The sequence below is a fragment of the Quercus robur genome, chromosome 1 (genome assembly GCF_932294415.1).
Source record: "Quercus robur chromosome 1, dhQueRobu3.1, whole genome shotgun sequence".
NCBI lineage: Eukaryota > Viridiplantae > Streptophyta > Magnoliopsida > Fagales > Fagaceae > Quercus > Quercus robur.
Genome location: NC_065534.1, coordinates 16,521,280 through 16,545,277, shown reverse-complemented (window position 1 = coordinate 16,545,277; position 23,998 = coordinate 16,521,280). Strand labels below are relative to the sequence as shown.

The following is a 23,998-nucleotide window of genomic DNA, read 5'->3' as shown; positions in this document are numbered from 1 at the left end:
TATAACAATAAATACCAATAAAGAGAACAATTGCACATAAAAGATTTTTATTCTTTCTTATAACTGTAATTAAGATTGATGGTTTTTTTTTTAATATGTATTTTAGTATTCTGTTTTTTTAATTTCCCATTAGAAAGTATTTTCTTTCCCTTTTATAATTTTCATTGAATTTTGGTTTGGATTAATACTTAGTTGTTTTTGGAAATAGGAATTTGAATATGCCTACCAATTTTTTGACTAATAAATTATTATAAAATCTATTTTTTATTTCTTTAGTTTTATTTTAATTTTGGTTAAGTTAACCTTGTAATTTTGTGATGATTTTTTATTATTATGGTAATTTCCTTATTCCATAAGAGATGAGTTGTATATTAAGCAAATGTAACACACTACAACAAAGTTAGAAGGATATGGTTCACCTTAAAAAATATTAATGAAATACACAAAAAAAAAAAAAAATTTAAATGATATCCACCCCAAATGTTTTCCTATAATGACAAGCTTTATCTTTTAACCTCTAAAAAATGCAATGCAATGACCAAAGGATATGCCCCTTTAATATATTGTCTCTAATCAAATAAACAAAGGCTCTTGTCCCCTTTAGGTACAGGTTTATATGGAATTCAATTGTTTTCAATTTCTTCTTTCCTCTATAAGAAAGAACCATCAACCTTAACTAACCAAAAAAAAAAAAAAACCATCAACATTAATTAGAGTTATAAGAAAGAACAAAAATAGGATAACATTAAACAATTAAAGAGAAAAAAACAATTTAAAAAACAAATCTAAATGGCATTAACCAATGTTGAGTTTTAATGAACTCTTGGTCTACCTAGAATATAATAGAGAAAATAAAAATCAGACTAATACTAATTCTAGGAAACATATATAGAGAAATAGAAATAAGGATGCTAATTAAAGAACATTAGCAATACCATCAATCCCGTTTAAAGCTTAATCATAGCTCCACTAATTTGCTAACTTTCAACTTTTGGCTAGTATATATTCAGGCGTTCTCCAATGCCATAAAATTCCTTATAGTCTAGTTTTACTTGAATTCCGACAAACTACCCAATCAAATTAAGGAGAAAATAAGAATAATGATTCTAGTGTAGAAAAAAAAATCCCAAAGATTAGTAATTTGGCATAAATAGAAGAATGTATAAAAAAAATTCATCGAAAAATTGAGAGAGAAAGAGAGAGAACCTTTTTTTGAATTCTGGCAAACTACCCAATTAAATTAAGTGAGAAAATGAGCATAATGATTCTAGTGTAGAAAAAAAAAAGAAAAAAAAAAAAGAAAGGATTCCCAAAGATTAGTAATTTGGCATAAATAGAAGAATGTATAAAAAAATTCATCAAAAAATTGAGAGAGAGAGAGAACCTCTTTTTTGTGAGAGAAAACCATGCATAGAATGAAATAGATAGTTACAAATTTATAGTAAGAGAATGTGAATAAGAAGAGACAAAATAAAGGAAAATGAAGAGAAAGAAGAAGAAAATATTTATGTAGAGGGTAGTAGGGAGATGAAAAGAAAAAGAATATATTTATGTAGAAGGTAGTGGAGAGATGAAAAGGTAAGGGTGGAGAAAGTGTGGAAAAAGTGTAAATATTAAAATAAAATAAAAAATAAATGTTAAAAACAATTATAGAAAAATTGGAAAAAAAAAATGATAATGAGGTGGACGATGATATGGCTTAACTGGAGCATAGCAACAATAAATGCTACGCTTCAGCTTTTAGATATATATAGATATAGATAATAGAAAGATTTAACAGACATCTATCTATTAGTTCTTTTTAACATATATATGGACTAAGTATATTTTTTGTATATACACAGATGAATACAAAAATTTCCCAGGTATTGATAAATGTACTCTTCAGCTTTTAAATGCAAAGAGGTAAACGCTTCAATATTCATTACATCTTTTCAAATGTATCGTACAAACAGTTATGCATCATCACTACATTCACATGAATGAGACACAAAAATCAGCTACCAAACTCAGCTGCATCGAGCAAGATAATCTTGATTGTTATGCTTAAGCCTGCAGATTTATGCTGGTTGGGGTGCACATAGACAATATTAGAGTATGCTTTATAATAAGCAGTCATAAGTTTGGCTAGGTCCATTAAACCGGAGCCTACCTGAGGGAAAATTACCATGCCACATCAGAGTTACCAACCAAGACCTAGAAGTAGTAGTAAAAATATCCATGCATAAATTTGAACTTTGATTTCTTTTATTTATCATTCTTCACTAAAGTTTTAGAAAGTCTATAGACACAAAAATTTTGACACCTTTTGATATGGCAAAGTGCTAGTGTTGGTAAAAAAGTGATATCAGTTGTGAGCTTAGATGAGAATCAGTAAAAACTTGTTAATTCAACTGTTGAGAAAGATAATGTCAAATTATCTTCATATATTTTGAACCATGCACTAAGCGCTTAAGGGTTCAAGGGGAAAGGGGTTAAGTTATTAATATTGCAGCATTTTATTATATATCTGTGGTGCGGCGCTATTGGTTTTGGGCCCTTTTTTGGCACCGCACCTATAGGGGCGATTTCCCCTCCTGCCTAACCACACCTCACTTGTGGAAAGGTTAAATCCAGTCTACACAAAGTGCGGTGTGATTAGTTTGATTATTCAACTAAAATTACTTTCTTTTCCTTCATTTTCTCAAGAACCAAATACAATGCAATTAACACTCTAATACCCACCCACCATACTAGACACCTACAGTGGAGCCTTGTTACGGTCAATCCGGGGCGCCCGCTGATTTCTTCAGTGCAAACAGGCCTACTAGAATATATGTATTCCTAACCATTTCAAAAAAATATAAAAAACTAAACAAAAAGAAATCATCTTCATCAGCCTAGCAGAAGTTACAAATGGATCAGATTTAATGTTGGCCCCAGTATGTGTCTCAGAGAACCTAATTCACTTCCAAAACCCCTAGACTGCTGCAAGGTCTGAGCAAATGCCTGGTATTCGAGTATATCAGCATCACTAACACTCCTACGGGCAAACTTCAAGGACTCCTTAAAATGAGCAGCTTTAATCTCTGCCGCTTCATTGTTGTCATCCTCGTCCATAGCCTCAGGATTCTTGCTTCTCCTCCTCTCCTTCTCTCTGTCCTGCAATAATAACAAATTCCAAACTTACAGTCAATGTATTTTCAACTGGAACAATACTAATATATATCTCCACCAGGAAGGTTATTCCACTTAGCCATGAACACTAATGGTGCTCGTCTGTTTATCTCCAAGGAATTAAAAGAACCATCATAATTCAAATGCATTCCTAAAAAGCCTAAGGATGCAAAATGGCAATAGAGCATGGTTAAGACGGAAACAAGATGAATGATTTTTTTTTTTTTCTTTTGATCAGTAAGATGATTGAAAGTATTGAGTAATCCAAAATATATGCATGCAGGTGAATGATTTTTCCAGGTACTCAAAAGTGATCGTGTAAAGTTAAATCAAGGAATGGGAAGAAGAGAATACCTTTTTTATGTTCTCTCTTATAGCATACTTGCATGCTCGCTAGCAAATCTCTGTAATGTCAGCTCCACTGAAGCCTTGAGTACGTTTGGCCATTGCTCTCAAATCAACATCTTTAGAGACAGGTGATTTTCTCAAGCGGGATTTAAAGATTTGATAGCGTGACTTCTCATCAGGGAGAGGAATATAAATCAATTGGTCAAGACGACCAGGCCTCAGAAGTGCTGGGTCAATTATGTCAGGTCTGTTGGTAGCCCCAATTATGAACACAGTCTTCTTTGCAGACATGCCATCCATTTCAGTAAGAAGCTGGTTCAGAACCCGATCAGCAGCACCACCTGCATCCCCAACACTGCTTCCTCTCTGCAACAACAATTGAGGTATTAACATTTTAAATGAGCGACCAACTATAAACTGGATTTAATTATGTAATCCACACAATGTAAAATATCAACAACTCATCTCAATTCACAGCCAAAGTTATAATCTAACTTATCTGTAAACAATCGCGCCTGAATTGCCCATAAGGTCTACGATCCAAAGTTTTGAATGACAATTCCCAACAAGACTAGTCCAGAGTTAATTCTTTTTTATGCTAAGAGGAGATTTTATACACTAAAAAAACCTTATAAATACATGATAATAATACTCGTTCGTAGATTTGTTTGCTGCAAATTGTAGTCCGTTCTGTTGTTGTTCACCACATCAGAGCTCTCATCATTCTGCAGTATGGATATTACTCTTTGTTCTAGTTCTGGTCCTCGTAACACAACCACCCTTTCAAATCCGTTGTTTTGGAGGGAAGGATTGCAGGCTGTCTTGTACCTAACGTCACTTCTAATATTGGATTTTTTTTTTTTTTGGAAGGAAAAAATAAAAAATAAAAAACAACCGGATTTGAAAGGTTGGTTGTAACTAAAGTCACTGCTGATATTGGAACTTTTTTTTCGGCCTTCGCCCCATTTTTGCTAACATTTCCATTATGAGCCCAAAAGTAAATATATTAGTTAAGTAGAATATCGAGTCTTAGATACTCGAGATTAAAAAAAAAAAAAAAAAAAAAAATCTCATGTGGAATTTAAGTCTTAGAGACTCAAGTTCCTCAAATAAAACCAAGACAAAAAAAAAATTTTGACCTTAGCCTTATCGATAATTTCTTCTCTTTGGCTTTCTCTCTAGATCAAGCCCAAATCAGGCCTCCAAGGCTGAAGCTCACTCATTGAGCTCGAGCACAAACACCATGAGCCACCATTGAGGTGGTTCCCTAAAGCTCTATCTCATTCCCTATCTCTCTTAGTCAAAACCCCATATCAAAGCCCATGAACTTTCCCCTCTTTCTCTCTATCCGATCGAATACCCTATGAGACTCTAGGTGGAGCGCAAGTAGCAGATTTATGAAGAGGAGGTTGTGAGGTTCACAGATTGAGATAAGATCGTGGCGCATGAATTTTTTTTTTTGTTGAGTTTGGATTTGGAGGGGAGATGTAAATGAGTTAGTGTGTATGCGAAAATTTGAGTACCTAAAGGTGTATTTTTGGTGAATTTGGGCAGGGTTAGAGTTTCTCTTAGTTTTCTTTAAGAAAATCGAGTCATAGAGACTCAAATTTTACGTGGATTTTTTGTCCACATTAATTTTGCTACCTCTTAAAACTTGAGCCTTTATGACTCAAAATGCTACTTAGCTAATATATTTGTTTTGGGGTTGCATAACAAAAATGGGGCAAAGGGCAAAAAATTCCCAACACCAATTTACTTAAACCTTACTCTACTTTTCAAACACAAAACATTATACCCTAGAGCTCAATCTCACTTTGACCATTTTAATACATACGCTCTAAAAAGCCATTCAACCAATATTCAAAATTCAACCTATGTAATGATTTTAGGACACTTTACGGTTTTTTTTTTTTTTTTTTTTTGAGAGAGGGTTTTAACCTATGGCATCCGCTCCCCTGATGATAGCTCTTTATTATCAGACCAAGACACCAATCAGTTTTTGGTGTAGGCGGGGATTGAACCACAGATCTCTTATTCAACCATCAGAGACTTTACCAGTTGAGCTAGCTGGAACCCACACACTCTACGTTTTCAATTGCTTTCTTCTTATAATATAATAAGATTTAATTGACTACTTTCTTAATGACAATGATGTGCTATTTAGCCAAAAATAATAATAATAATAATAATAATGACAATGATGTGCTAGTGCTACTTTTTTTTTTTTTTTTTTGGTTGATAGAAGTGCTACATCTTTTTTAAATGTTGTTGTTGACCCTTGAAAAATGTCTGTTAGTTCTAGTTCTTTTTAATATATGGACAATTTTTTTTTTTGGGTATATGCATACAAAAATTATAGATAACTGCAACACGGCTAGATGCAAACAAAAATTATTTAGGAATTGATAAATGCACTCTTTAGCTTATAATAAGTCCCATAAGAGCTCACATCTATATCTATATCTATATCTATATCTATATATTACTAAAAGCTGAAGTGTAGCGTTTAATGCTACTGCTCTCACGTTGTGTCACATCAGTTGCCATGTCATTTTTTTAAAAAAAATATATATAATTTTTCCTTCAATTTTAAAATGATTTTTACAATTTTTAGCGCTATAAATTCCAACACTATAAATGCAGCCCACTACTTATTTATTTACTTCCATTATCACTCTATAATAAATTTGTATAATTAATCTAGCCTACCTCTTATTTATTTAGTTCCACTATCAAGCCCAACCCAAAGCCTTTTTAGTTCAGTTAAAAGGAAAAAAGAAAAAAAAAAAGACCAAATAGAAACGTGGAAGCCTTTTTTGTGTGAGCCTTTTCAGCTTAAAGGAAGGGAAAAAAAAAAACGTGGAAGCCTTCAAGGTTTTGCATGACCAAATAGAAATGTGAGGAGACAGAGAGTTTGAAGATTGTAACATGGAGGGAAGCTTAAAGGGAGGGGGGGAAAAAAAAACTTTGAAGCCTTCTTGCGTGAGAAAACAGAGAGTTTGAAAGCTACCCACCTTCCTGCTCTACCGTTTTGCAGTAACAGTTGTCTATCTGATTTCCTTCCTTCCTTTATTCCTTTCCACACGGTGTATAAATATTGACAGAAGTTGCCTGCTTTGGTTGAGGTATCTCTACATCTCAATTCTATTTTTTGGCTGCAAAACTTTTATACTCTGTTTATATTAATATGAGACCTTTTTTTTTTCGTTTGTTTGTGTTTGTGTTTATATTAGACGAGCATCCTTGGCATGCCATTGATGTGTTTGTGAGATTGCTTGAATGTCGTTTCAATAGTGCTATAATTTTACAACCAAAAAAACTATTTTATTTTACCTTGGTTTATTTGGAAATATCTCAGGTCTCATTTTTTTTAATGTGTTGTGGCTTATTGGAAGAATGTAAGACTTTGAAGTAGTGAAGTATAAAGTGTTGGTGGCACATCTCAAATCACCTTCCAACGTATTTCAACATGTAAGACTCCATTTCTTGAATTGATCAAATTGTACTTCTCATTAATGCGTAGTTTTAGAATCAAAGCAAATTATTTCTGGTGTTTCAATTTTTGCGGTAAGATTTTTGCATAATTTTACTGCATAATCCTTGGCAGCCAAAAAAACTATTTTATTTTACCATTGTATACTACATCATTTAGATTGATACCCACTTCCCACAATTGATATTAGATCGTACTTCAATTTCATGAGTGTATAACATGGATTGGGTTTTAGAATCAAAGCAAATTGTTTTTGGTGTTTCAATTTTTGCGGAAAGTTTTCTGCATAATTCCACATAATTTTACTGCATAATCTTTGGCATGCCATCAATGTGTTTGTGAGATTGTCTGAGTGTCGTTTTGAAAATAGAAGTAGCTATTTATGTTGCTCATAATTGCTACCAAAAACCAATCTTCAAAACATGGTTATATACATAATACTTTTTGAAGGTTGATAGGAACTCTTTTTATTATTAGTTTTTTTTTTTTAAAGATGATTATAAAGTAATCTAATATTTAATTTTATTTATTTATTTCCTTATGAATGATAAATAGGAAGTTACTAAGTTGTGTAACATAAAAAATAAACAAATAAATGAATGCAGTTGCATTATGTGTCCGGTTGAGAAGATAGAGCCCGATCCCAAATCATATGTTTTAATTCCACATCCTCCTTTTATGTATTTTAATAAAATTAAGGGCACGTCATCCTTATCAAAAAAAAAAGTTGAGGTTTTTATATGTTTTTCAGGTTTAATTTTTTTTTGCTTTTAAATATATCAGTGGACATATTGGAGAGTGGATTATGGTTTGGGGTTGTACGCAATGAGGACCAGTTCTACTTGCCAATGAAAGCAAGAAAGAATCAGAGTCATCAACAAAAAATCATAACGTGGTAATTCTAAGTTGGCTTGATGTCCTTAATTTTGTCATCATTGTCAATGTTTTTGGTGACTGTTTTGGTTGTTTGTGGTGAAAAAAAATGTTTTCATATAATTTGGTTTTTGTTTTATTTTTTGATGTCCTTAATCCAACAGTTTTTATTTTTATTTTTTATTATATATATTTTTATATGGATGACCAAATTTATGATTTTTAGAGACTTTTCTGGGTTTTGCATGTTGGATTATCTTCTCACAATTTTAATTGAGCATCTATTTGGGTGTTGAGGAAAAAAAAAGTGAAGCAAAAGTATACGGAAGCACAATCAATTGTGAAGGTGCTTTTTAGATACCTTTGTGAATTATGAATTTTGCTTTGTTAATTTGCCAATTGTGGATTACTTTGTAGGTTTTGGTAGTTATTCCTTTTTAGAGAGATTTAACAAAGCAATGAACTATAACTTTGTTGTTGTTGTTGTTGTTGTTGTTGTTTTTTTTTTTTTTTTTTCTTTTTTCTTTTTTTTTCTTTTTTTTTTCTTTCTAATAAACGTATTTTTTATGTTATTTCTACTAAGATGTTTCTATGGTATTCTATTCTATTTCACTTGTGTTGGTTATTTCAATCTAACATATTTGGAAACTCTCATACCATCATTCATATGGGAAGAAACCGTAATAACTTCTTTCGTTGCAAATGCTTTCATTTTTTTTTTCCATGTTTGTAGCTGTACATCATTAAGCAAGGGTTACAAATGATTCTTTATTCATTGTTTATTTTTTTCCTTATTTTTTTGTTGGTAGTAAGCTTAATTTAATTACTGCATTTGAAGTTTTTTTTCTCCTTTGTCTTTTCTTATGTTTTTTTTTTCCCCCTCCAAAAAAATGTACTACTATATATGTCGTATGTTAGTTGGAGAAGTTCAATATTATGTTATGCCTGGTTAAATGAGATTTTTACTTTCTTTTTTTTTGGGTTTCAATTTTTATAATTTTTAGCTATAAGTTCCTTAAGGCTCGAGTTTCTTAGGGATTTTGTGCACGATAAATCTCTCTCTTCCCCTTAAATTTGCTTATTTTATAGAGTTTACCCAAAAAGTTTTTTTATTTTTTTATTTTTTAAGTGAAAGAATTTTGATTTTGTTAATTTTTAAATTTTGAGTAAGTTATTGGGGTTTTAGTACATAAATTTTGCAGTTAGAATATTGTTTCAAATTTGGAGAATTTTGACTACAAAAAAGATTGTTATTTGCGACGAAACTTTTTCGATGACTACAAAAGCCGTTGGAAAAACTAGCTTTTTCGACGGCAAATCTTTTTTGTCAACAATTACTTGTCAAATATTAAAATATTTCTGACAGCAAAATGAGTTCGTCGAGGATGCCTATTATTTTTGTCAAAAATATGATTTGTTTTGGAGGGAAGTTTTCCCGCCTTACTTTTTACGACGGCATAAAAATGTTCATCGCTAATAAAGTATTATTTACGATGACCAAATAAAAATTGTCAGAACTAGTAACACCTGTGACGGCTTTTGTGTGTCAAAAATACAAAATATATATTTTTTATGGTGTTATTATTTGTGACAAACATTCTTCCATCGTAAATATAAAAGAGGGTATTATTTACGATGGTCGAGGAAAAACCATCAGAACTATTAACACTTGTGACGGTTTTTGTACGCCGAAAATACAAAAAATATATTTTTTATGGTGTTATTATTTGCAACAAAAATTCTTCCATCGTAAATATAAAAGAGGGTATTAGTGATAGCCATGAAGCCATCGAAAATGGTGAAATATTTTGGAGGGAAAATTCCCCCTTACTTTTCACAATATTTGTGACGAAATTTATCCATCGCAATTAATTTTTTTTATTTTTTCTAACTGAGTTCGTATTTGTGACGAACATACTGACCGTCGTAAATATTTAATTTGCTTTAAAAGAAAGAACGTATTAGTGATAGAATTGGATCCCTCCCAATAAATAATATTTGCAATGGACCTAAGCTGTCGACAATGGTAATTTTTTTTGAAGGGGGGAATTCATGCCCTTATTTTTATGTGTTTGACGATTGTTTTCCATCACTATATATTGCATTGTTATTTGTGACGGACATTTTGGTCGTCGTTAATAGTTAAAATTTTCTTAAGAAAAGAAGGTATTAGTGTCGGTAAGGTAAATCTGTCACAATAAAGGTGATTTCCAACATATATATGGCCAAAAAAATTTATTATTTTATTTGAATGGTAAATTTCCTCAATTTTGTCTTAAAAATGTAGAATTTTTTCTTAATTTTAAAAATTGCAAAAAAAAGAAAAAAAAAAAACTTTCAAGACCCTCCAAGTAAAAGGTATTTTTATTATTTTGAATCTTTTAGGGGAACTTTCGTCACTTTAGAAGTTTATGGGTATTTTGGTTATTTCCTAGCTTTGATGGTGTATTTTAGCCATTTTGGATGGTCGGATTGTGTCAACAGGGTTAATCAAAGTTTCCCAGTGGGTTGGTACAACAACATATGTCCATCATGCAACCATATGGAGATCCAAAATCTGACCATTGGATTGGTAGAATATGGTGAAATATTTGTATTTGTAAATTACAATAACAATCAGACGATCAAATTGTGAGAACAAAAAAGTCAAATCTTACAAAACTTCGTCAAAGTCTATTAAACTTGGTCAATCTTTGGTCAAAATTCAAAGTTGGTTCCAGGGACCACTGGATTTGATCAAATTAGGTAGATCAGGAGGTTTTAAGTAGGTTTTGGGTATTGGTCAGTGTTTTAAGGTTTTTTGGATTTTTATGCCTTTATCAGTTTCAATTTTAAAAATGGCAAAGTTAAAGGTCATATACAAATCCATTGGGGTCATTTTGCAAGTTTTTGGTTGTATTTTGTAGATCATTTTCTCGATTCTTAGTGATATTTATATAGTTTATAACTCACTTGGAAGAGAATTGTATATTTTTATTGATTGAAGTTTCATGATAGGTGGATACAACAACACACATTCATCTTGTGTCAAAGTTAGATTAAACTTTGATCATTAGTTTGAAAGAGTGGGATAAATATTGGTTTTGATGGATTTTGAGCTCAATCAAACAGTTGGATTAGGAGAATGTGACCAATCAAAATTTCTTAGTGTCTTGGTACAACAACACGTCCATAATGCTCTGGACTCAAATCCAAAATCCGACCGTTGGATTGGAAGAATGTGGTAAGATATTGGTGTTGGCAAAGCATGACAACAATTAGACGGTTAGATTGTGAGAAATGAGTAGTCAAAGTTTGCAAAACTTTGTCAATATTTGGTCAAACATGGTCAACCTTTGAAAAACTTTTAAAAAAATGTCATACTAAATATTTTTAAATAATCTTTAATTAAAATTTGAAATCAATGTATTTTAATTATGAAATAAGATGATTTTGGAAATTTGCGGGTAGGTTTGTACACAACATTCTTAATATTAATTTAACAAAATTCGGTTAATGAGATGTCAAGTGGAAAATGGTTTTTCCTTCAAATGGAGTGGTTTTGCCAAATAAAATACACAAAGTTTATTTTTATTTATTTTTTAAATATTGAGGTTATATTTCTGTAAAATAAATCCACCTAAACAATATTGAGGTTATATTTCCCTGACATTTTTTAAAAGAACACTTGCTAAAAAATAATTGCAAGAAGTAAGATTTCATAGTGTTTCTATATTTTATTAATAATAATAATAATAATAATTTAAAAAATGATATTTCAAAGTGACAAAAAAAGAAAGTGACATTGTTGTCATTAAAAAAAATAATAATAATTTTAATAAATAAAACAAAAAGAGAAGTCACATTGCAGTAAAATAAACCCAGCCCCACATTGTTAAAAAAAACACACACGGCAATATCATTTTAACTTAAAAAAAAGAAAAGAAAAGTAGAAGAAGACAAAACCCTACCTCTCCCTATCACTAAAAAACAAGCGCCTACCTTTTTATTTTTTCAATCCCACGCCTCCCTTTTTACTTAGTTATACTAAGAGCATTCACATTAGCTCGTCTAAAAGATTCCGTCTATTTTACACCAAAAACCTACTTTTTCTATTTTACACCATCATTTTTACAAAACACCCACATCAGTTTATCTATTCTATCACCTCTCTTATTTAAATAATCAATTTTCTTAATTATTTTATTATTTCTCACCTAACCCATTACCCGTTTTTATACGCGCTTTCTCTCTCTCTCTATCATATTTTCTGATTTCTTTCTCTCTCTCTTCTATCTGTCCATACCCGGTCTCTTCCTCTCGGTCTATCTCTCCATACCCTCTCTCTCCACTCTCCACTCACGAGCCTCTCTCTCTCTCTCCACTCACGAGACTCTGTTCTAGAGTTTCTCTGAAACTCCTCTCTATTCCAAGATTTTCACTCCTTTCTATTCCAAACATTCTGAACTTTCGATCCAAGCAGGGAGCACGGCGCCGAGAAGAACTCCGATCCAAGCACGACGAGAAGAACGCCGATCCGCCACAAGCGCCGATCCACTCTCTCTGTCTCCGATCCAAGCACGGCGAGAAGAACGTCGATCCAAGCACTCCGATCCAAGCACGCCGATCTACCACAAGTTCTGATCCACTCTCTCTGTCTCCGTTGGTGTGTTCGTGTGTGGGTGTGTTTGGTTTTGTGGTGTTTCTGGGTGATTTTGTTGTTGATTTTGTGGTTGATTTTTGATTTTTGTGGTTGATTTTTGATTTTGACTGTGGGAGTGTGTGTATCAGAGGAAGAAGCAGATGATGATGAGGGTGTTGTTTGTGCAGATGGAGAAGAGAGAGAAAAAAACGAGCGAAATTAGAAATTATTATAATAATGTATAGACGAGCTACAGTAACCGTGTATATATGCACGGTTACTGTAGCTCATGGAAATTTTTAGATGATTTTACACAGGTTTACATGAGCTGATGTGGGAGGTTTTTTGGCCAAAATGTGTAAAATGAGGAAGTTTTTGTATTATAGAAGAGTATCCACCAACTGATGTGGATGCTCTAACACTATTTCACTCACTAAGAAAATAAAGATGAAAAAGCTCTCACCACTATAGCCCAAGTTAGTTTTCTTAAATCATTATATCTTGATTTATATTAGTTTTCTTAAATCCTTATATCTTGGTTTATATATTTTGTTAATGTAGTGGATTAGTAAATGGATTTTTTGGTTGATTTATTTTATCTAAATTTTGGGTTTGGTTTAGATATATCTATTTCATAATATACAATCTCGTATTGTAGGTAAAGTTCTTAACAATTTGGTACTAGACCATAGTGTAATGTTTGTGTGTATTGGTGGCCCCAACCAATTTGTTGATTACTTTTAATTATATGCAAGCACCTATTACACATAATTTTTTCCAGTATAACCAACATAAAATTTTTTTTCCCTATTTTATTGAGGTTGTTGAAATCAATGATAAATTTGCTCATTATAGTTTTCAATTAATTGCTATTCTTAGTTCATATATAATTTTATGTGACTTGTTGTGATGATGGATTTATTGTTAAGAGTGATGGGGATGTACTACTAATGTGGTTATTGGTAGTGGATGTATTCTTGGAAGTTCTCATTCACAGGAGAACTACTAGGTTCTTGACAGTAGTAAGAATTTATGATAGATGCAATGTTTGTGTCGGTAGTAAGGATTTATTTTTTATGTTTTGTCATTTTATCGTGGTGATTGTGTTAATTTTTTTAAATGAATATATTTTAGTTAATTCTTTATTATTTACTGTAAATATAAAAATTTGTGTAGTTATAATTTTTGTATATTTATTCAGTTTAATCTAAAATATTGCAGACCAATGTTAGGGAGGAGATCGTAGTGTGAATAATTACACAAGATGACTTTGAGGAGGAAGGTGACTCTTAGCTAGAGGAAATTAGCTCGGATGATGACTGATGACTGATCTTCCAATACTTATGCTTTCAAGTTTAGAGAAGGATATAATATAGCTTTCATGTATTATTGAACATCATGCTATTTTGTAGACCTTTTAATATTTTCATTTTTATTGCATTATTCACTTATTAGTTTTGAACAATTATGGATTTGTACTTGTTATTTGAATGGAAAATTTTTTATGAGATGTATGTTTGTAATTTATATATTATTTTGTTTACTTTCATATAATTCATGTATTTCTTTTTCGACAAAATTGTTTTGTTGCAATTAAACTACTAGAAATGGCCTTTTTTTTTTTCGACGAAGCTATTTTGTTGCAAATAATGTATTAGTGACGTGGTAACTAATTTTTAATAACGGTCAAAGTTCGTTGAAAAGACATAAATGGTCACTAAGATTTTGTATTCTTGACGAAAAGCTAAGTATTTACGATGGCTTTTGGTCGTTGAAAAAAATATATTAACAATGGCTATAGTTCGTCGCAAAATGTATTTGGTCGTTTGACTTCATCATTTGAAATTGTATTTTTGACGGCAAATCAAGTATTTATGACGACTTTTTGTCATCGAAAAAATACATTAACGATGGCCTTAGTTCGTCGCAAAATATATTTGGTCATCCAACTTCCTCGTACGAAGTTGTATTTTCAATGGCAAAACAAGTAATTATGATGACTTTTAGCCGTTGAAAAAATACATTAATGACGGCCTTAGTTCATCACAAAATGTATTTGGTTGTCTAACTTCCTCTTATGAAGAAGTATTTTCGACGAAAAAAATAAATTGCTTACAACGGCTTTTTACTGTCAAAAATGAGTGTTAGCAATGGCCTTGTCAGTAATATAGTATTATCGACGAGGCTTTTACCGACAGACGTACTACTAATCTACGACGGCTTTTTGTGTTGTTGTGATGAACTTTGGCCGTCGCTAATACCAATATTTTTTGTAGTGTATTGGGGAGTGTAATAGTGTGAAAATTTTATAAACTTTTACTGTCTAGGAAGCCAACTTGAGTCTAACAAGAAAGCCATGAACAACTTAAGTCCAACATGAAGGCCATGAACATCCAGGTAGTCTATTGGCAAGTTTTTGTTTCAATTCTTTTCCTTCCCCTGATATAGCTTTGTCGTTTGATTTGTTAGTTAAAATTGAAAAAACAAAATTTTCTTATTCTAGATGAAATTGTTTATGGGTTTTTATTCTATGTATAGTTTTCAATGTAACTAACATCAATTCAATACACAAACATGAATGTGGAAATGAGAGTTCTTGATGCTCTTTTTTAAAGCTCTCTCTAATCTATTAATTTCCGTTGCTTATTGTTTCAATGTTAAGGATTCAGTGACAAACTTATTTTGTATTTGTACTATTGTTTTACTTGTGGGGAAAAATTGATGAGTTTTCTATGTTTGTGATTTGTAGTTCGTATTGATTTGCGGGATGTGAATGGTGATGTGGGGGGACTTAGACGAAGATGATGAGCTACTTGTCTTCTATCTCAAGGTTTCTGTTTTTCCTTTATAATAAGCTGTAAATGCGTAGTAGTTTCTTTGAAATCTTATCTAGATTCTATTTATAGTCATAGGTTCAACATAATATATTCAAAGAAACTCCTATTAATTATTTTTTATAGGGGTGTGCAAAAAACCGATGAACCGAAAAAACGGCCGAAACCGACCGAATCGAGTTCAATTTTTCATTTCGGTTCCGGTTCGGTTCGGTTCGGTTCGGTTTCGGTTTGAATTTTAGAAAACCGAAATATTTCGGTTTGGTTTCGGTGCTGGATTTTTTAAAACCGAAACCGACCGAACCAACCGATTTATATATATGTATATATTTATGTAACTTTAAGAAGTAAATGATCAGTAGCTTAGTGGTATGCTTCTTGCGTTTTGGCTAACTGATCCCTAATTCGAGCCTTCCCGCGTGGGTTTTGCTATTTAATTTTTTTAAACCCTAATAGTGGCATGATATAAATACCTTCTTTTCTTTTCTTTTCTTCAGCCGACCCCTTCCCCAAATTTCTGTGTCTACTCTCTATCCTTCACGCTTCATTTAGCTCAGTGCCTCCTCGTTCTTTTTTTTTTTTTTTTTCTTTCTTTCTTTCTCTGAGTCCATGCCCTCCTATTCTTTTCTTTTCTTTTCTTTTCTTCAGCCGTCCCCTTCCCCCAATTTCTGTGTCTCTTCCCTTTATCCTTCACGCTTCAGCTCCTCTTCATTCTTTTTTTTTTTTTTTTTTTTCTCTGAGTCCCATGGTCCTTTCTTCAGCTGCCCCTTTCCCCAATTTTTTGTATCTCTCTCTACCCTTCTTGGCGTTCTCGCTTCAGCGCCTCCTCATTCTTTTTTTTCTTTTTTTTTTCTTTGAGCCCATGGATCATGACCATGCCTCTCTCTTCTCTCTGAGTCACATATCTCTGTTCTTTATTGAAAAATCACTACAGAGACATATGGTGGTAGGCTCAAGCATGGTGTTAGGCTCCCGCATCATGATGCGGCAACGGTAAAGTTCTGTGTGGACCCTTTTGCTAATTCAAAATATTTTCAATTTTATGTTGGAATCTGTGTGTAAATTGTTGAACAAATATTGTTGGAAGTTTTTCTTTCTCTGTTGTTCTAATTTGTTCAACATCTCTCTATGTTCTGTTGCTCTATTGCTTTGTTTTTTATATGTGATTAAAGTTAGGGACTTAGGGTTTTGAAAATCCCTCTTTGGAAAACCGAAAACCAACCAAAACCGACTAAAACCGAAATACACCAAAACTGATTGATTTCCAGCCATTTCAGTCAGTTTCAGTTGAGAATTTCACAAACCGAAATATTCGGTTTCGGTTGGCCATACCCATGAAAACCGACCGAAACCAAACTGAGCACACCCCTAATTTTTTCCCTAAGTTATTGAATCAAACATGCATCCAAAATCTGTTTAAAATGGAAATAATTCGACTAATGATTATTTACCATTTTTTTTTCTAGACTAGAGATGAATGTTTACATTGAATTGTGTACCTGATGGTGCACTCCCACACATAGATAGCATGGAAGAAAACCATAAACTGGAGTTCTATGGAGTTCTTGAGAACTTGCCTCAAGTTATGATTAGGAGTTCTACGATGATTGTATGTAACTTATTATAGAACATGGTGGAAAAATTGAATCTAAAGGAAAGAGGAAACATATTGGTTGAGAGCAAGCGTCACAAATGTCTCAAAGGCTATTAGCGCATGTGGACAAGTTTGGGGTTTGATGGTGCCATAGAAGTTTCAGTGGAAGTCTTCTCTCAGTTGGTAAGCTGTCATGTATGTAAATTAGGCTACTTATTGAAAAAGAAAATTGTGAAGTAGGCCAGATTTGAAAGTTCTTGCTGAATGCTATAGTTACTAGAAGTTTTGTTTAGCTACTAAACTATTTGAGATGTTCCTTAAAATTTTGGGATATAATTTAATAAGAAACGTCTTTTATATTATGCTTTCAGATACAATTTTTATTCAACTTTGATGTTGGTTTTTATTCCCTTTAAGATTTTATAGAGAAGTAGGAACACAGAATTTGTATTTTAATTGTGTGTTTTGTGTATGCATATCCACACTCTCGCACACAATATATACACTATCAACTTTTATAGTTGCATGGCTAGATAGTTTAGCAAATACTTGTTAGTCTTAAATGGGGTTTTGCATTTTAATAAAATCTAATGAATTCAAAGTGGAAATTTGTTAAATAGCACCGATTGTGTTTTCAACCAATTAAATTTTCAAGAAACATTTGACATTTTTTTAATGAATTAGTTTATATAACATGCCTCATTAAATAGATCAGTCACCAAATATTTAGAAACAAATTATAAGTAGCATGTAACTTTGCAATAGGAACTAAAGATTAGACTTGCGTATCTCTTTTCCAACTACAAAATGTACCAATAATGAGAAACACTATTTGAAAGGAGATTTAATTGGAAAATAATTGTACTTGCTGAAGGAGGAGTAAAGATTCATAAATTTGCTTTTGTAAGTCTGGAATGGAGAGGTTATGATATGGACACCTATTTATAAAATTTCTTCATCCTATTTATAATACTAATCTCTATCTTTAAATAAATAGATCTTTTTTTATTATTAATATTTATTTAAAAAGACTTGCAACAACTTAATTACAGTCCTCTTAAGTAGTAAAAGATCATTTGAAATAACCGGTGGATAACATGAACACCCTACCAATAATATGAGGACTATTTTAGCAAAGCATTACATTTTACTATAAAAATTACCACGCGCAACACGCGGGTTTGCGACTAGTATATTTAAAAGGTGAAGTGTAGCATTTATTGTTGCTATGCTTCAGTTGAGCCACATCAGCATCACATCATTATCATTTTTCTTTCCAATTTTCCTATAATTTTCTTAATATTTACTCTTTTTTTTTTTAATGTTTACACTTTCCCTTACCTTCTCTATCCTTTTACCTTACCTTTTTATCTCCTTACTACCCTCTACCTTAATATCACTCTTCATCTTTCCCTTCATCTTCCTTTTTTTTGTCCTTTCTTATTCACACACTCTTATTATAAATTTGTCATTCTCTCTTCTATTCTTACATACTTTTCCCTCACAAAAAAAAAGGTTTTCTCTCTCTCTCTCTCTCAATTTTTTGGTGAATATTTTTTTTCTTGTGTGCACAACCAAGATGAGACTAACGAGCTGACTTTACTTTGGGCTCACAATCTATTTATGATGTGGGCTTTGGATTTCCTACCCTGGGTGATTCTTGCTTAGAGGCCCAGCAGCAACGCTCCAACTTTTGTATTCTTTTCCCTAAACTCTTGTGACTCTATATTGCTCTCAGTTCTAAGCTCCCCTCAGAACCTTTCAACCAAAAAAAACCCCCCTCTCTTCCTTTAGCTTCTCATATATATAGCCAAGCGTTAGTGGAGGGATTATGATTGCTTTCAGAGTTAGTGCAATAAGAGGTCCAATATCATTGATCGTAGGTGGGTGTTTAGGTGGGAGTGGCTTTGGAAATGGTTCCCACTTCAAGAGGTATGCTCGGCAGTGATAATCCCGGCACTGCCGAGTAAACCGAGAGACAATACAACCGAGCAATCACTTTCTTGTTAGGGAAGCAGATCACCGGATGGGATCTTGGAGGTGTAGCGTGGTACGAATTGATGAAGATCCTTTTGTTCAATGGGCTTAAAGGTGACTTGAGGCCTGGGCCTAAGGGCAATACGGGCCATGTTGTCAGGTTGAAGCCCGAAACCCAAATGTGTCCGAATATCACAGGGCCGTACAATAGCCCCCCTTGATTTGCGTCCGGTTCTCGGGAATCGAGAATGAATCAAGGAGTCCAAGAGTTGATTTTTACCCGAGAAGCTCAAAGGGTGGATTCTGGATGGTTGAGGAACCCATTAATGCGCTCTTAAAAGGCGGGTTGCATCTGACTGTTCACTAAATCGCCATCATTATCTAATGGTTCGTGAACCGAAGCGGCACGTGTGGCAGTAAATGGGGATTCGTTGGTTTTCCCGCCTCCTCCCAATTATTAAATGTCACTCATTCCCTCTTTGGCTCCTATAAATAGTCATCTCTGAGTCCCTCCTTCACTTTTGCATTTTTCATCCTTCAAACTTTCACTCTGCCGAGCATATTTTCCTTGTGTGTCCATCTTCCAGCCAAAAACTCTTCCTCCTTAGAGCCCACAGTAAGTTTCCTTTCCCTTTCCTTCTTTTTCTTCTATTACTTCCTGTTCTATCGTAATCATAGTCCTAGGAATCCTAGCTTAGAGAATGGGTTTTTTCCACTTACTTTCTTCAGAAGCCACTTTGGCCACTTTTAGGGCTGCTTACAACATCCCTGAGGATGTTGATATCCCCTACTGTTATGAGGGCGATATCGATATCCAAAGGCGTCGTGGCTCAAGCACCGTATTCTTTCCTTTAATGGCCATCCTTGAGAGTGGGGTTAGGTTCCCTATTAACCCCCTTATCATTAGCACCCTTAGGTTTTATGGACTTTGCCACGACCAACTCCCCCCTAATTTTTACTGAGTGGTGAGTTGCGTTAGTAGGTTGAACCAGTTGTTCGGGTTGCAACTGGATCACCACGACATTAATTTCATGTACGGTTTGTGCGGCAAAATTACTTCAGACTATTATTTAAAAACAAGAGATACGCGGGTACGACTTATATCATGCCTACCTGATTCGAATAGGAACTCGGCTGGCAAGTTTGTACGGGTGAGCGGCAAATGGTTTGTCGACGAGCTCCCCTACCCGTTTTTGCCTCATGATGTAGGTTGGTACCGAACACACTTGTTTGTAAATCTGTGTTTTTCTTTATTGTACCTGACTATTTCGATGGACTGATAGTTAACTAATTTTTGTGTTGTTTTCGTGCAGAGAGCAAGTGGTTCAAGCCGGACCTTAGATTGGTGCATGTAAGAGACCTAAATTTTGTGCTTATGTCAAAAATTTTTGTTCATTGGGACGGACAGCTCCAAGCGTCCCACTTGATCCTCGACGTTGACCCCATTGTACTCCACTTGGCAAGCATTCGGCCAAGCCTTGTTAGTTGACAGTACCCTCCTCTCCTATATTGATGTACAACATGCTAATTTCCTCCCCCTAAAACTTACAGTAGGCGAAGCTCGAGATCTTGGTCCACGATACACTTGCTCAGACGAACTTGCACCTATACGAGACGAGTCGGCTAAATGTGTATCTTTGCGACGCCAAGAGCAGGCACACGAGAGGATTCAGCCTGAGGCCCCTGTTCAACCTGAAGTTTTTGTAGAACCCGAGGCCCTTATTGAACCTGAAGCTCTCATTCAGGAAATCGAGGAAGCAACCGTTGAATCAATTAGCTTTTTAGAAACCGAATCCGACCAGGGTCACGATATGGTGCAAAGAAAGACAATGACAATCAGCCATTTTGTGCCCAGTGCCCAGCTAGCCGCGTAGCAACAACAACCCTAAGGCCAAGATTAAACTCCCCCTCTTCTTCCTCCCACCAGCTGTACTAGGAAGAGACCACGCACGGCGGAACAAACCTAGGCGAATTCGGGAGATGCGCCCACACGGACTCCCCCCCGGTCATCGACGGGCATTGTCATCCAGGAGCCAACGGTCCAGATCGGGGTGAATGTAGCGTCTACCTCCCGGGCAACGGTGGAATGGCAGCCTTTCTTCAAGCTTGACAGTTAACCCCTCCCCCCGTCCACTTGTGTAAGAATATGGGAAAAGGAACAAGGGAACTGTGTTGCTCAGAGTTTGGTGCACGGCCTCCTTCTACCCGAAGATATGCACTCTTTCAAGGACGGGACGGATGAGTCACTAGGCCGGCGATTACAATGGCACACTATTGCGGTAATCTCTTGCCCCCTGGTTTTCTAGTCGTTTTGACACTTGCTTTTATTTTGTACCTCTTACTATTTGCTTTATCAGGCCGCACAACTGACTCATATCATTGATGGGAGGATGAAAGAGCTTTCCGAGGATGCTGAGTTGGAAAAAGCTCTTAAGGACATTGTCGAGGCTATAGCAAAAGAAAAAGTGAAGGCTGCTGAGATCGCGGAGAAGAAGGCCGCTATGGCTGAAAAAGCTAGGGCATCGGCAGAGAGCAAATCTACAGAGCTAAAGGTGCAGCTGGGCGGTAGCGAGCTCAAATTGGCAGAGGCACAGAGTCTGAACACCACTCTAGCAGAGGAATTGGCTGATCTAAAAGCGGCGTTGGAAGCTTGTGAAAACAAGTGGTACAACGAAGGTTTCGCTGATGTCGAGAATTCGACAGAGCCAGTAGTCTGTCAAGCCTAGAGGCTCGGATTCGATGAGGGGTGGTTAGTTGCTCTACAAGCCATGGAGGTCCCCGAGGATTCTCCATTAAGGAATCCCAATCAAATACCTTTCCCAAATCTCCCCACTGCCGAGCACAACCAACTTGGGGTAATTGACGAGGAAGAGACCACTAGCATGAGGGAGTTGGTGGAGGCAATTGACTCCCATGTGGAGCTGATTGACCTGGAAGTCACCAACATCCCTCATGCTGGTGACTAGCCACCCCCAACAATTCAACATCCTCCCGTAGACGTCGCCCATTCCTAGCCCGCAAACCCTACAAGTTAATTGCCAAACTGGATTTCCTTTGTCTATTTTTCTTTTGTTTAATTTCTTCTTCTTCAGCAAGTTTGCCTATGTCGCTGGGCTGTGGTGACAAAACAATTATTTTTCTTAGTTTTATTTTTCTTTAAGTTACCGAGTTACGGTGACAAGACATTGTTTTGGTTTTTGTATGTTGGCTTTAATTACATCTATGAATGTTTGCTACTGCCTTCCCAGTTAAGTTCTTTGATTGTTTCATGCCCGTATTCTAGTAGGAATTAGCTCCTCGGCGGTAATAACAGGATTTGGCATGCACTGATCCTTCTATACTTAACTAATTTTCGAGAATAAGTTTCCTCCTGTCAAGTAACGAGGATGGAACTAGGGGCCGGTGCGTGTCCTTAGAGAAATTTTTCGTATAGGGTTTCCACCTGCTTGGTGACAAAAATCGAACCGAGAAGGAGGCTTCTCTCAGATTTTTGGCATAAGGCTTTCACCTGCTCGATGGCAATGATTGAACCAAGGAACAGGCTTCTATCCTTAGATTTTTAGCGTAAAATTTCCACCTACTCGGTGATAATGATCGAACCGAGGAGAAGGTTTCCATCCTTATAGATTTTTTGTGTAAGGTTTCCACTTGCTCGGTGATAATGATCAAACCGAGGAGCAGGTTTCTGTCAGATTTTTAGCGTAAGGTTTCCACTTGCTCGGTGATAATGATCGAACCGAGGAGTAAGTTTTTGTCCTTATAGATTTTTGGTGTAAGGTTTCCACCTACTCGATGATAATGATTGAACCGAGGAGTAGGTTTCTGTCCTTATAGATTTTTGGTGTAAGGTTTCCACCTGCTTAGTGATAATCATCAAACCGAGGAGCAGGTTTTTGTCCTTATAGATTTTTGGTATAAGGTTTCCACCTGCTCGGTGATAATGATTGAACCGAGGAGCAAGTTTCTATCCTTAAGAGTTTAGTGTAAGATTTCCACCTGCTCGGTGATAATGATCTAACTGAGGAGCAGGTTTCTGTCCTTAAGAGTTTAGTGTAAGGTTTCCACCTTCCCGGTGAGAGTGATCGAACCGAGGAGCATGTTTCTGTCCTTAAGAAAACAAGCTGTCCCAGTTCCACAACTCTCTTTATATTTACTGACCGGCAGCTCCTCTAGATGAATTAACGGTAATGGAATTAAATGCACCTGTGTGGACAAATATCAACTTCATATCAGTTAAAGCATATGTACAAGATTATACTGAATCTACATTCCTATATATAACTGATTAATGATAAAACTTCTTCAAGTTATGGACGTTCCACGGCCGGGGAAGTGGCCTCTCGTCTAGGTCCTCCAAGTAGTACGCTCCTGCGCCCGTGATAGCAGTGATCCTATATGGCCGTTCCCAAGTATGGGCTAGTTTCCCTGCATTCGTATCTCGCATGTTCCTTACTGCTTTCCGTAGCACCAAGTCCTCAGCACCAAATTCCCTTGTCTTCACATCCCAATTGTAACACCGAGCCAGATCCTACTAACACTTGGCAAGCCACATGGTTGCTGCTTCTCGGTATTCCTCCAGCAAATTCAGACACTTCACCATCATTCCCTCATTTTGGGTGGGATTGAATCATTTGACCCATGCACTACATAGATTTATTTCGGCTAGTATCACAGCTTTTGCCCCGTACGTTAAGGAAAATGGAGTTTCTCCTGTAGATCTTTTGGGCGTTGTTTGGTATGCCCATAAAACACTAGGCAGCTCCTCAGCCCATTTACCCTTCGCGCCGTCCAATCTTTTCTTCAACCCATTCACAATCGCCTTGTTAACAGCTTCAGCCTGTCCATTGCCTTGAGGATAGGCCGGGGTAGAGTATCTGCTCTTGTTGTCAAGATCACTGCAAAACTCGTGGAAGGCCCTGCTGTCAAACTGCAACCTATTGTCGGATATAAGCGAGTCTGGCACCCTAATTCTAGTGACTATATTCTTCCACACAAACTTCTTGACATCTGTGTCCCGAATGTTCTAACGCCTCAGCCTCTGCCCACTTGGTGAAGAAATCAACAGCCACTAGAACAAACCTTCTATTGCCCGTCGCTCGAGG

General features: G+C 35.2%; 1 protein-coding gene across 1 annotated transcript in view; it reads right to left on the bottom strand.

The window, feature by feature from the left end:
* Positions 1–3,515: 3,515 nt before the first annotated feature.
* The window catches only part of LOC126723366 (cell division cycle protein 48 homolog), a 62,792-nt gene continuing 42,309 nt past the window's right edge, over positions 3,516–23,998 (bottom strand). The window contains exon 9 of the mRNA XM_050426753.1: positions 3,516–3,749. Within this exon, the coding sequence (XP_050282710.1) occupies positions 3,550–3,749 (200 nt within the window). The 3' untranslated portion in view covers positions 3,516–3,549. The remainder of the gene's footprint in view (positions 3,750–23,998) is intronic.